Source organism: Syngnathus floridae, chromosome 12 (assembly GCF_059516105.1).
Source record: "Syngnathus floridae isolate MCC-2025c chromosome 12, RoL_Sflo_1.0, whole genome shotgun sequence".
In the NCBI taxonomy this organism is placed as follows: Eukaryota; Metazoa; Chordata; class Actinopteri; order Syngnathiformes; family Syngnathidae; genus Syngnathus; species Syngnathus floridae.
Genome location: NC_142424.1, coordinates 12942965 through 12957605, shown reverse-complemented (window position 1 = coordinate 12957605; position 14641 = coordinate 12942965). Strand labels below are relative to the sequence as shown.

Below are 14641 nucleotides of genomic sequence, written 5' to 3'. Positions count from 1 at the left end.
GCCCTTACATCATTCTTTGTAAATTCATTGTAAATACTTTTTTAGGAATGTGGTAGGGGCTGACATTGAGACAGGTAATTGCTCTATAAAGAAACATACTATACCTGGTATTTCCACACCATACACATTGACTTCTTGGATAAAATCAACTGACCCAAGGCTTTCTGCCACCTCTGTTGTTGCTACATTTTCACCTTTCCACCTGAATCCAGGAAAACAAAATTAGCCGAAGTTAACAACACTGCAATTAAAACAAAATGATTTTAATTCTCACGATTCTATACAAATACCCAATTGTAACTAAGTTTGGAAAAACACTTGCAATACCCTGCCTTTGACTTGATGATTCAATGAAATCATATACAATTGTACCTGTAGGTGTCTCCAACTCTGTCTTTGAAAGAGATGAAACCATCACTATCTTCAGCCATCAGGTCACCTGTGTTAAAGTAGGCATCTCCCTTGACAAACACGTTCCTTATCAACTTCTTTTCAGTCAGCTGCTTGCTTCCGGCGTACCCAAAGAAAGGGGTTACGGCACTTACTTTAGATAGCAAAAGCCCTGTCTCGCCTGGGAAATGGCAGTAAAGTTCAGATCATTACTAAGGCACTTTAGATGAAAACTACTTCAGTGAGTGGAAAAAATCTTACCTTTATTTACTCGCTGACAGAAACCATACTGATCTTTCATTGGCTCATCTTTCATCATGTCATACTTTACCAGATCATATTTGAGCAGGAGCTACACAACAAAGTTATATTTCATTAGACAGTGAAATTCAGTAACAAATCAAGTCTCAATATCTGTGGGTCTGATCATTTGAATCAGGTGTGTTGGAGGAGGGAGACATCTAAAACATGCAGAACAGTAGCCCTCGAGGACTGGGTTTGGATACAATTGCTGAATAACATAAATGCATGAAGGTTTTCAAGGGTTTTCTAATCATGCAATGGCCTTCTAACACAATCAGCAAACACAATGGACTATTAGAACACTGGAGAGATGGTTGCTGGAAATGGGCCTTTATACACCTATGTAATAGATATTGCATTTAAAATCAGATGTTTGCAGCTAGAATAGTAATTTACCACATGTATAGAGTGTATTCCTCATTAGTTTAATCTTATTGAAATTGAAAAAATAATGATTTTATTTTAAAATAAGGACATTTCTAAGTGACCCCAAACTTTTGAATGGTAGTGTATGTCTAAAAGTAAGAACATTTGGGTTATCGTCTTCCTTTTGACATTTGAACAGCTTGGTCTTTTCAGCACTACGAACAAGGTTGAGTTAACACTATGCTTTCTGTATTTTCAGGCACAAAATAAGTCAAAGTCAAGGTTGAAGCCACAATTGGTCATACCATGTACGTATTACAGTCACATGCTGCCAATGCCCCGAGGGCCATCTTTTATTCTGAAGTTGGTAGTTGGCGGCATGCTACCGTAACGCTAAGTATGAAGAATTGTTGCGGCGATTTGCAGGCTTGACTTTCATCTGGGTGAATGAACTTGCAATGTGAAAACAATGACTATAGATTACAGTCTGTGTTGTGTGATTGCCTATGTGACCTTCCTGTTCCCACTGTGTCTTCGTCCTCATTTTGGTCTCTCTTCTCTTGAAACATCCAGGATTGGTAACAAATGATAGGAAGTTGCCAGTACTAATATCTGTCTTTAAAATGAATAACGGACCAGCAAGTAAAGCGCTTTAAGGGAAGAGGTTGTGAAAGGGCAATATACTGTATATAAAGATGTATTTTCTTGTTTTCAGGCGGCACCGTGGAGCACTGGTTAGCATGTCCGTCTCACAAGTCAGAGGGTGTGGGTTCGATTCCAGCTCACCCTGTAGATGAAGTTGGAACGCCCCACTGTGCCAATCTTGCCCATGTAATTCATGAAACACAGATTTCCCTCAGTGGAGCCATACACCTCGCACATTTTTATGTTTCCAAAGCGTCTATGGAACTCCTGCCATACATCCTGACGCAGCCCATTCCCGACTCCCATCCGCACCGAGTGGACCTTGTCGATCTCTGTCTGAGGGGGATAAAAGTTACATTACAAGAGTGAGAATATAAAAACAAATGCTAATGTTTTAAAATGTCTTGCATGTCAGACTTAATTTCAAAATAGAATATGGTCGCAGGAACTTGCTCCAGGTTCGGACCAGCTTTGAAAAACAAAACTACTATACTTAGTATATAAATGTATTATACATATTATGTTCTCTCAAGTATAATGAGTTGTTATTGAACAGACACTGGTGTACAAGGATACTTTTTCACACCACACAGAGACCCAGGCCACACCCATCCAATACAAGGAGACCAGTCAGACTGACGGGTGCAAGTGACCCAAGCCCCTTAACTGTAATTAGGATGTCCAACAACTGCTTGAACTGCTGAATGACAAACCTTAACCCTCAAGTTCCATAGCTCATGTCCAAAGACAGATGTGCTAGAGCCATCAAATGCTTCAAAATGCAATTTGAAATGATGGGTGTAATTTGATTAAGGACTGATGACTTTTTTCGACAAGGGGACTGACGATGAACAGATGATTAAAGTATAAATTCTGACGGACTGACAATGATGCAGGATCGCCTAGGCCAGGGGTGGGCAATTAATTTTTACAAGGGGCCACATGAAAAACCTGAGTTGTGTCAGAGGGCCACACCTACGATAACTTAAACCTGTTCAATTTTCTTCCATTGTAAAATGCACTAAATTATTTATTTTAAATAGCTGGTACTGGTAATTAGAAGAATACAATTATTCTGTTTATATTTATATTAAGCTATGTGAAATTGTGGTGTATAGGTCAAATAAAAAACAATCAATCAGTACAATTTATTCTTAACTTCTTTAACTTTTCCTCAAATGATAAAGCCGCTGCATCTCTGGGTGTGAAGTTTGAACATAAGTCCTTGTTGGGCTTGCAGTTTTGCTAGTAATGCATCAGCCTCTGTTGTGCGCTGTTTATCAGACAGATGTATTTTTTCTCATGCTTGGTCGTGTAGTGACGACTCAAATTATATTCTTTAAACACAGCGACCTGTGTACCACAAATCAGGCACACGGCTTTATCTTTCATTTCTGTAAAGAAATACTTGGCAGTCCATGTCTTGTTGAAAACACGGCACTCCTTGTCAACTTTTCTGAGATTCAGGCGTGCATGTGCTCCTCAGGCAGTCCTGTCTACATTCTACCGTGGCACCATTGAGAGCGTCCTCACCAGTTGCATCGCTGTCTGGGGTGGTAACTGCACTGAACAGAACTTGAAGACCCTGCAGCGCATAGTGAATACGGCTAGTAAGATTATTGGTGCTTCGCTCCCCTCCCTGAAGGACATTTACACCTCCCATCTCGCCCGCAAGGCAACCTCGATTGCCAGAGATGTGAGTCACTCACTCGCCAACAGCTTCTTTCTCCAGGCTGTTAGGGCCCTGAACTCGCTACCCCCTTCTGCGTAGCGTGCGGCACTGTTGCGCTATTTTCGGGAATGTCTACTGTACGCGCACTTGCTCCTTTTTTTTTCTGCTCCTCTTATTTATTTATTTATTGTTGTGTTATTTATTCATTATTTATTCAGCACGCTTTTGTTGTACTTGTTTACTTGTTTGTCTGTTGTGAGCCATGTCTTGTCACCGTGGGATAGGGGGGAACGAAATTTCGGTTTCTTTGTGTGTCTTTGGCATGTGGAGAAATTGACAATAAAGCTGACTTTGACTTTTTTTGACTTTGATTTCGAGGGCAGCATTACTTTGCACTGTTCACCTACACGCACAGCTCACATGCCGTAATTTCCAGACTATAAGCCGCGACTTTTTTCTAAAATGTTGGACCCTGCGGCTTATAGTCAGGTGCGGCTTATATAAGATTTTTTTTAGAGATTTTTGTGATGACGATCACTTTTACTCTTAACACTATTATATACAGTAAAAGCTACAAAACAAACTGACAAATAACTCGTTTTCAAATCAGACGAGTAAAAACTGGTCAAATATTTAAAAAAAAACAGCTATTATTAAAAGTGAAGACAATTTGCAATTCTAGTAATGACACACGAATTTGATGCACAATTTCTCTTCGCGGGCCACATAGAATGATGTGGCAGGCCGTATCTGGCCCCCGGGCCTTGAGTTTGACACCTGTGCTCTAAACCCTTTCTCTTACTCTGCCATATCACTCAGAGATTACACAAAGCAGTGGCGCTGTTTGGACAATCTGCATTGTAATTGTACTAAGTTCATCTTGTTTTTCCTTTTTTTAATCACTTCACTGGTTTCTTTTAAATCAAACAAGTTGTTTGATAACAACTTGTTTGACATAAAAGAAACCAGTAAAGTAATCTGCATTGTATCAAAACCCAATCAATCAGCATTTAAATTCAATTCTTCTGACATTTTGCTCACCAAAAACAAGTTGTAATGAATGTGAACTTTTAATGCATTTTATTCAGAAGATTACTTTGAACCTTAAACGGCGGCGTGGCGTACTTATGGATTTTTACGGCCTCCGGTCTCCAGGGGGCGCTCTAACAGGAAGTAAGAGCGAGACAGACGGAGAAGAGATAATGCGCCGAAGAAGACGTGATCGTCTCGCGCATCACGCACACACCCGCATTCACACAAAGACAGGAAGCTTTTATACACAAACCCTCATTATGGGGGATAAAAGAAATGCATATGATGCCGCTTTTAAGCAATACGTGTCGCTCGCTAGTTTAATATAATTTAGCGCTTCGTGCATGAATAAGATTAGCATGAACAGAACCTCTTCACACTCGAAGAAATGCATAAAACCGACGACAAAAGAGAGACTGAGAAAGTGTGAGGCGAAGGATATCTAACGCTATTCCAATCGGACACTAAGGAGGAAGACTTCGATAGTTTCAGTGCACAGGAGGAAGATGACGACGGCTCATTTTTTTACTTTTACTGGTGTGTTTTTTTTAACCAGCCCTGTTCGTGCTGTGCTACCGTGTTGCTGCTGTGTTGCTGCTGTGTTACCGCCGCGTTACTGCCGCGTCTCAGTGACTTTGCTGTGTTACTTTCGTGTTGCTGCGGTATTACTGCCGCGTCACAGGCAGTGTTTGGAAAGAAATGTTAAGGTATGTTATTAAAGCTTTAAAAAAACTTTCTGTGTCCCGTCTTTCTTCGCTAATAACTTGCGTGCACACTTCCGCGTTGCTGCGGTACTACTGCTGCGTCACAGGCAATGTTTAGAAAGACATGTTCAAGTATGTTATTAAAACGTTAAAAAGGCTTTCTATGTAGTCTTTCTTTGTAAAAAACTCGTGTGCACGTGCGGTTTATAGTCCGGTGCGGCTTATGTAAGAAAAAAAATGAAATATCCCTAAATTTTAGCTGGTGCGGCTTATAATCCGGTGTGGTTTATAGTCCGGCAATTACGGTACACGTACGCTACACGGAAGTGTGACGCCTTTCAAAATAAAAGCAAAACAGTTGTATTGCACGCACGACACTGTTTTTTCAAATTAAGTTGTAATCAAATATAATTTACGATTGGCCTCATGCGGGCCGGACAGGGACGCACAAAGGGCCGGATGTGGCCCGCGGGCCGTATTATCCCCAGATCTGGCCTAGGCAAATGACGAAGGCCAAAAAACGGATCAACAAAATTTGGTCAATTGTGTGTGCGTGCGATTTTATAGATAAAAGATATTTTGTCGCCGTCTAACCTTTTTGACGGTCGTTGGTCAATAGTAAGTTCAGTGAAACTTCTACTTACAAACTTCATTTGTTCCGTGATCGGGTTCATAGAGCAAAAAGTTCATAATTGGAGCGATTTCTCTCCATAAGAATTAATGTAAAATGTAAAATTAATGTTTAAGTGTTAATAACACCATTGATGTCAGCTCAGTTTCCTTATGAAACTACTTTGACCAATAAATTCAATTTACAGCCAAAATGGGAGTGCAAGTGTCTTACAAGTGATAGTTAATCATTTTAATCAATATTGTAAATAGCAGAAAAATACTATTAAAAAATACGATTGTTTCACATACCTGTTGCCAATCGATTAGTCAAGGTTTGCATACGCAGTAATAAGCACTCCCTGCGTGAGTATGTCCTTTGATGGGTGTAATTCATGTGTGCAAATGGTTGCTTTTCTAATTACTGATATTCAGATGACTACAAACGAGCACAGTGCCATCGCCAAGCATTCACCCACTCAACAAAATACCAGAAGAATTGTAGACAAAGAGGACTTTCAGTCCTGCATGAATAAGGAGCTCCGCCATGAAATGACGTGTACGTGCATATGTGTCTGTGGGAGGAGCAAACAAAGGCAACAAAAGATGTTTTTCTTTGGTTCGCAGAGCATAGTGTGATTCACGACTCAATGATTTTGGACAAGAAAACTGTCATAGACGATATTCCATAACCTCCACAAACCGGATTTGGTTGAAGTTGGGGAATTGTGTAAAATGTAAATAAAAACAAAATAAAGTCCCAAAGTCCCAATGATCATCGTCACACACACATCTGGGTGTGGTGAAATTTGTCCTCTGCATTTAACCCATCCCCATGTGATTTTGATCCATCCCCTGGGGGAGAGGGGAGCAGTGAGCAGCAGCGGTGCCGCGCTCGGGAATCATTTGGTGATCTAACCCCCCAATTCCAACCCTTAATGCTGAGTGCCAAGCAGGGAGGTAATGGGTCCCATTTTTATAGTCTTTGGTATGACCCGGCCGAGGTTTGAACCCACAACCTTCCAGTCTCAGGGCGGACACTCTACTACTAAGCCACTGAGCAAATACAATGATTTGAAAATCCTTTTCAACCTATATTCAATTGAATACACAACAAAGACAACATATTTAATGCTCAAACTCATAAACTTTATTTTATTTTTCAAATAATAATTAACTTAGAATTTCATGGCTGCAACACGTGCAGCAGAAGTTGGGAAAGGGCATGTTTACCACTTCGTTACATCATCCTTTTAATAACACTCAATAAACGTTTTGGAAGAGAAGAGACTAATTCAGTTGTTCAACCGTCCGGGTCTTCCCTGTCGTATGTTACGTTTCATGATGCGCCACACATTTTCAATGGGAGACAGGTCTGGACTGCAAGCGGGCCAGGGGAGAACCTGGACTCTTTTACTTCGAAGCCACGCTGTTGTAACACGTGCAGAATGTGGCTTGGCATTATCTTGCTGAAATAAGCAGCGGCGTCCATGAAAAAGACGTCGCTTGGACATCAGCAAACGTTGCTCCAAAATCTCTATGTACTTTTCAGCATTTATGTTGCCTTCACAGAAATGTAAGTCACCTATGCCATGGGAACTAATACACCCCCATACCATCACAGATGTTGGCTTTTGAACTTTGCGTTGATAACAGTCTGCATGGTCCGCTTCCTCTTTGGTCCGGAGGACCCAACGTCCAGTGTTTCCAAAAAACAATTTCAAAAGTGGACTCATCAGACCACAAAACACTTTTTCATTGTGCATCAGTCCATTTTACATGAGCTCGGGCCCAGAGAACCCGGCGGCGTTTCTGGATGTTGTTCATAAACGGCTTTGGCTTTGCATGGTAGAGTTTTAATCCGCACTTACTGATGTAGTGATGAACTGTATTGACAGTGGTTTTCTGAAGTTTTCCTGAGCCCATTTCATGATATCCTTTACACACTCATGTCGGTTTTTAAGGAAGTACCGTCTGAGGGATCGAAGGTCACGGTCATTCAGTCTTGGTTACGTGGCGCTTACGTGCAGTGATTTCACCAGATTCTCTGACCTTTTGATGATATTATGGACCGTAGATGTTGAAAACCCTAAATTCCTTGCAATTTTGCTTTGAGAAATGTTGTTCTTAAACTGTTCAACTATTTTCTCACGCAGTTGTGGACAAAGTGGTGAACCTCGCTCCATCCTTGCTTGTGAATGACTGAGCATGTTTGGGGAGGCTTTATTTATACCCAATCATGGTACCCAATTAGCCTGATCACATGTGGGATGTTCCCAATAGGTGTTTGATGAGCTTTTCTCAGCTTTCTCTGTCTTTTTTGCCTCCTTTCCCAACTTCTACTGGAAGTGTTGCAGCCATGGAATTCGAAGTTAATTATTATTTGGCAAAAAACAATTAAGTTTATCAGTTTGAACATTAAATATGTTCTCTTTCTAGTGTATTCAATTGAATAGGGGTAGAGATGGATTTTCAAATTGTTGTATTTTGGATTTATTTACATTTTACACAATTTCCTAACTTCAACTGAATCTGGTTTGTAATTGATTGTTGCAAAATTTGACCAAACAATCTCAATCCTTGGAAATAAACAATTCATTGATCATTGAGAAACTAAAAAAGGTGTGCTTTTTGCTTAATAGAGTGCTGACACTGAAAATGGATCGTGACCTATTTGGGTCAGGTACATTTGCTAGTTTTTATTAAATATTCAACCATAAACCATCATTCGTCTTGGGGGACACATTCCAGACCCACCCGGTTGAAGTAAAAATCTCTAATATACGTTGAGACCTTAACAGTATACTGCATGTATGATAGTGTCTGTGTGTGAAATATGTACTTTGTAGAAGTGGGGCGTAGTTGTGTGGCATGTGCCTGGGCGTCAACAGTGGCCGACAGAGGTTCCTGTGTGAGTGTGTCCTTTCAAATTAGTTCAAAACTGAGAAGAGCCATAGTTTCTTGTTTGGACTACAACCATTGTCATCGGAAAGTGTGAGTGCAGTATGCTGCTCTTGACTCACACACATCTACTGTATGTTAGTACCGTATTTTCCGGACTATAAGTCGCAGTTTTTTTCATAGTTTGGCCGTGGGTGCGACTCAGGAGCAACTTATATGTGAAATGATTAAAATCATTAACACATTATTACTTGATCATTAACACATTACTTACTTATCACTTCACGTTATTTTCACCCTAAACTGCATGAGGGCGCTCTCGGCCTGTGGAATAATTGGAACTGGAACTGATGATGAGTCTGACGTCAGCGCCGCTTATACTTCCGGAGTCAGCGGAGTTGTTAATAAGTGACACATGTCACGATCCGTCTCCGTTCGTTTCCTTGTTTTAATGTTGCCATGGTTTCTGTTCGCGTCTCCCTGCCCCTCCTGTGTCTGCTCACAATCTATGTGATTGCCGTCACCTGTCTCTCGTTACCTGTCTTGTATTTAAGTCCTGTCTGCGTGTCACTCCCCGTCAGATTGTTCTCGTCTCATGTCTTCTTGTTTCTTTTGGTTCCTGTCTTTGCCAGTTCTGTTCAGTTATTCACGTCCCTAGTTGAGCATCTATAGTTTGTCTTTTGAGTTTTTTCAATAAACCCTGGTCCAAGCTGTCCGTATTTGGTTGCTCAGCTCCATTCTCTTCATGACAACACAAAGGACGAAGAGTTCGATGGATTTAATGATTTGGAATGACACGGATGGTTCGATAAACTTGTTATTTATGTTATAGTTATTTGCTATACAGTTTATATATAGTTATATAGGCCTGTGGAATAATTGGAACTGCAACTGATGATGAGTCGGACGTCAGCGCAGCATCTACTTCCGGAGTCAGCGGAGTTGTTTATGAGTGACACAGAGGACGAAGATTTCGATGGATTTAATGATTTGGAGTGACACGGGTGGTTCGATAAACTTGTTATTTATGTTATAGTTGTTTGAATAACTGTTAATATGTTACTGTATTTTCTTGACCATAGGGCGCACCTAAAAACCTAAGATTTTCTCAAAATATAAGGTGCCCCTTATATATGGATCAATTGATGAATTTGTTGATCCATACTGGTTGTACACAGTGCTCTGCCAAAATGTTTCAGTACGCTTTAGTACGACTAGTAAATTACAAGGTCGCATCGCTTCCCAGCATTACGGCAACCGTGGTCAGGGAGCGTCACTGAATAGCTGTTGTACCCGTGAGGCTATTTCATTTCAAAATAGGTTGCTCCGTTAATGTTTCGAGTAAATTTACGGATCGATATGGAGGGGAAACATAGGTAAGCAGTACCAATGTGTTAATCGAACTTTAGTCAGTTCTGATCATTTTATAGGAGATCGTTTGAGAAACGGGATTGTTGTTCTTTGTTGAGGCTCATGAGAGTCTGTGAGCTGAGGTTCATGGGAGTTTGTGAGCGGAGGCTCATGGGAGTTTGTGGGTGGCTAATATAGTGATAGCTGCTATACGCACTAGGCTATTTTATGTCAAAATAGGCTGCTCTGTTAATGTTTCGAGTAAATTTACGGATCGATATGGAAGGGAAACATAGGTAAACAGTACCAATGCGTTAGATCGAACTTTAGTCAGTTCCGATCATTTTATAGGAGATCGTTTGAGGAACGCGATTGTTTACAGAGGGCTCATTGGTTATTGGCTAGTGGATGCATACCGCAACCCTAGTCAACCTCAGTTTGAAGAATCGATTCTTCTATTTTATGCGCCTTTTACTCCGGTTGGCCCTTTATATGAAATAATTTCTAAAATAAAAAATTTCAATGAGTGTGCGCCTTATAATCCAGTGCGCCTTTTGGTGCGAAAAATACGGTAGCTCTATACCCTTGGCAGGATCCTCAAGGGTGCATGAGAGTTCACTCAACTAGTCCACATGTGTTTTGTGGACTAAGAGAAGGCGTTCGACCGTGTCCCTCAGGAAGTTCTGTGGAGGGTGCTTCGGAGAACGGGGTACCGAACCCACTGATAAGACGTGGTCGGTTCCTTTATCACCGATTTCAGAATTGGTCCGCATGTCCGGCAGTAAGTCGTATTCATTTCCGGTGAGGGTTGGACTCTGCCAAGGCTACCCTTTGTCACAGATTCTGTTAATAACTTTTACGGACTGAATTTCTACGTGCAGCCTAGGCGTTAAGGGGGTCTGGGTTTGCAGCCTTAGGATCGCATACTTTTTGCAAATGATGTGGTGCGGTTGGTTTCTTCAAACTGTGATCATCAAGGCTCATTGGAGCGGTTCACAGCTGAGTGCGAGGTGGTCGGGATGAAAATCAGCACCTCTAAATCTGAGACCATGGTCCTCGGTCAGAAAAGGGTGGAATGCTCTCTCCGGGTTGGTGATGAGGTCCTGCCCCAAGTGGAGGAGTTCAAGTATCTTGGGGTCTCGTTCATGAGCGAGGGCAGGATGGAACGTGAGATGGACAAACGGATCGGTGAAGCGTCTGCTGTGATGTGGACTCTGTACTGGTCTGTCGTGATGAAGAAGGAGCTGAGCTGTAAGGCAAAGCTCTTGATTTACCAGTCGATCTACGTCGATCTTCCGGCCCTCATTTATGGTCACTAGCTATGGGTCATGACAGAAAGAACAAGATCCGGATACAAGCAGCCAAAATGACCTTTGGCCTCTTTGGGGACGCATTTGGTTCACACACCAGAGAGACATTGGTCACAATACTGTATGTAATGTACTGGGTGCTTACACACCAAAAGAAATCTCAAAAAAATACAAATTGAGCATTAAGACCTGCAGTGTCAACCTAGTCCAAAAATGCACACGCCCCTAAAATCGACAATACCAATCTACAACACACACAGTTAAATAACACACACACTGGTACCTTTGGCTGGTTGCAGAGGTATCTGCACAGTTCACCAATATACTGGAAAACTGTTGCATTATGTTTTCGACAGTCAGTCCAGAATTGTGAGACTGAGAACTTCTTCTTTAGAATGCATGTTGCACCTGTAAAAAATCAATAAAATTAAATTCAATATGACAAAAACATCAAGTTGTTATACAGTAGGCCACCTCTATATCACAGTTCAAGCAATGTGACCCCAAATACTCGCAGCTTGGGGAAAAAAAAAAAACTTCCCCCCTGATATTGCAATGTCAGAAACCAGGGTTGCATGGGGTGTTCAAGGTCAAAGATGACCAAGGCCATTTTCTATACTACAATGAATGGCTCATTCAATAAAATCATATCTGAACAGCACAATGACACAACGGTTTCTTAATTTGTCACAATTGTTGCTAAATGTTGCTTCACACTTTGTTTCCACTTCTATTAAGGCTGTGAGTGCAAGATTGATATATCAGAATCAGAAATCAGAAATCAGAAAACCTTTATTGTCATTCTACACAGTACAATGAAATTGGAGACCTCCATCCAGTGCATGAGGTAGATACAAGTCACATAGTCAAGTAAACGACTAATAGAAAAGTAGATGAATAATCGGAAACAGTAGTGCGGGCAAAGTGCAGTAGTAGTGCAGGAGGAAAGTGTCATCAGTGTCGGCTGGAGTTGAGGGCGGCTATGGCTTGGGGAAAGAAACTGTTTTTGAGTCTGTTTGTCCTGGTCTTCATTTGCCTGTAGCGTCTTCCAGAGGGCAACAGGTCAAACAGGGCGGAGCCAGGGTGGGAGCTGTCCGCTGAGATGACCTTAGCCCTGCTGAGGCAGCGGGTAGTGTAGATGTCCGTAAGGGAGGGGAGAGGGCGGCCAATGATCCTCTGAGTTGCCTTCACCACTCTCTGCAGCTTCTCCCTGTCAGCGGCGGTGGAGCTGCCGAACCATACTACGATGCAGTAGGTCAGTAGACTCTCAATGGAAGATCGGTAGAAGGTCAGCAACAGGTCGGTGTTGAGGTTGTACCTCCTGAGGACTCTCAGGAAGTGTAACCGCTGCTGAGCCTTCTTGACGATGGTGGTGATGTTCTCTGACCAGGAGTTCCGGTCAGAGATGTGGACGCCCAGGTACTTGGTGCTGTGGACCCTCTCCACCTGCTCGCCGTTGATGAAGAGGGGAGTTGGCTCAGGGCTGTGCCTTCTGAAGTCTATGATGATCTCGTTGGTCTTCTTGGTGTTCAGAGCGAGATTGTTCTCTGAGCACCAGTTGACCAGCTCCAGGACCTCCTCTCTGTAGGCTACCTCATTGCCGTTGGAGATGAGACCGACCACAGTGGTATCGTCGGCGAACTTGACAATCCAGTTGTGGTTGTGAGCCGGTCTGCAATCGTGAGTGTAGAGGCAGAAGAGGAGGGGGCTCAACACACAGCCCTGTGGGGAGCCGATGCTCAGCGTACGGGTGGAGGAGAGGCGGGAGCCAACTCTCACAGCCTGGAGTCGGTTGGTCAGAAAGTCATTAATCCAGGCACATGTGAGAGAGGGGAGGCCGAGAGTGTCCAGCTTTGTGGTGAGTCTGTCCGGGAGGATGGTGTTGAATGCCGAACTGTAATCCACAAAGAGCATCCGGACATAGCTCTGCTGCTGCTCCAGGTGGTTCACCGCACAATGGAGGGCTACGGCGATGGCGTCCTCTGTGGATCTGTTGGTCCGGTATGCAAACTGGTGGGGGTCAAGGTGTGGGGGAAGATAATCCTTGATGTGCTGAAGAACCAGGCTCTCAAAGCACTTCATGATCACCGGAGTGAGGGCCACTGGTCGGTAATCATTCAGGCTAGAGATGGCCGACTTCTTCGGCACTGAGATGATGGTTGAGGTTTTCAGGCAGGGCGGGACGGTTGCTAGGGCCAGGGAGCGGTTGAAGATCGTGGTGAAGGTGGGGGCGAGCTCCTCAGCGCATGCCCTCAGCACCTTGCCGGGGACCCCATCCGGGCCTGCGGCCTTTCTGGGATTCACTGCAAGGAGCACCTTTCTGACCTTGTGCTCCTGAACAGTGAGTGGAGTGATGTCAGAGCTGGGTGGGGGAGGGGGCAGGGCAGGGACAGGGGAGCGCTGCTGGGATGTTCCAAACCGAGCAAAGAAGCTGTTTAGCTCCTCTGCCAGCTGTGCGCCTTGGTCTTCGACTTGAGCCGCACTGCCCCTGAAGTTGGTGATCTCCTGGATGCCCTGCCACACCTTACGGCCGTTGTTGCTGGACAGGTGGGACTCGATGCGTTGTCTGTGGTCCGCTTTCGCCCGTTTGACTCCTCTCCTCAGCTCAGCTCTGGCAGCGCTGTACAGAGCTCTGTCTCCTGACCTGAAGGCGATGTCGCGGGCTCTGAGGAGAGAGCGGACCTGGCTGCACATCCAGGGTTTCTGGTTAGGGAAGACCCGGATGGTTTTGGTCACAGTCACATTGCTGGTGCAGAACTGGATGTAGCCCAGAACTGTGTCTGTGTGTGTCCCCAGCTCCTGGTGGTCGAACAGGTCACAGTCTGTCCGTTGAAAACAGTCTTTGAGTTTGTGGAGTGCATCCTCAGGCCAGGAGGTGATGGTCCTTAAGGTGGGTCTGAGTTTGCGTCTGAGGGGGGTGTAGGCAGGGAAGAGCAGGAGGGACAGATGGTCTGATTGCCCGATGAGTTACAAACTAATTCTAAGTTGGGGTGTAAAACAAATAAAAACAAAAGACAATGTTTACAAAGCCTTTTCAAATCAAATTCAATATAATACACTTCTAAAGCAAGATTTAATGAAATGTGAAGCTGAAAAGCTACACTGTTTGCTCATTTTGAATTTGATGCCTGCAACATATTTTAAAAAAGGGTCATTTTTATCACTGTTACATCACCTTGCCTTTTAACAACTCAAAAAGCATTTGCAAACTAATAAAACAAATGGATGCAGAAAAGCAAACACTTTCTCTGAAATCTTTTTTAAGAAAGGGAAGTCTGAGATGGTAGTGATGCTAACATTGAAGCAACCAGCATTCTCTATTGCTAATTGCAGCTACTTTCAGGAGTTTAGGAAACTTG

The 14641-nt window shown here is 43.1% G+C and overlaps 1 protein-coding gene across 6 annotated transcripts in view; it reads right to left on the bottom strand.

The window, feature by feature from the left end:
- Nucleotides 1-14641, bottom strand: part of slc27a6 (solute carrier family 27 member 6) — a 60463-nt gene that overhangs the window by 24416 nt on the left and 21406 nt on the right. For 3 of the 6 annotated variants that reach the window (XM_088392993.1, XM_088392989.1, XM_088392990.1), the window contains exons 4-8: nucleotides 11566-11690; nucleotides 1846-2040; nucleotides 652-742; nucleotides 373-571; nucleotides 105-202 (exon numbers count right to left, since the gene is read on the bottom strand). In XM_088392993.1, the coding sequence (XP_088249119.1) occupies nucleotides 105-202; nucleotides 373-571; nucleotides 652-742; nucleotides 1846-2040; nucleotides 11566-11690 (708 nt within the window). The remainder of the gene's footprint in view (nucleotides 1-104; nucleotides 203-372; nucleotides 572-651; nucleotides 743-1845; nucleotides 2041-11565; nucleotides 11691-14641) is intronic. The other 3 variants (XM_088392991.1, XM_088392994.1, XM_088392992.1) reach the window with 3 other exon arrangements.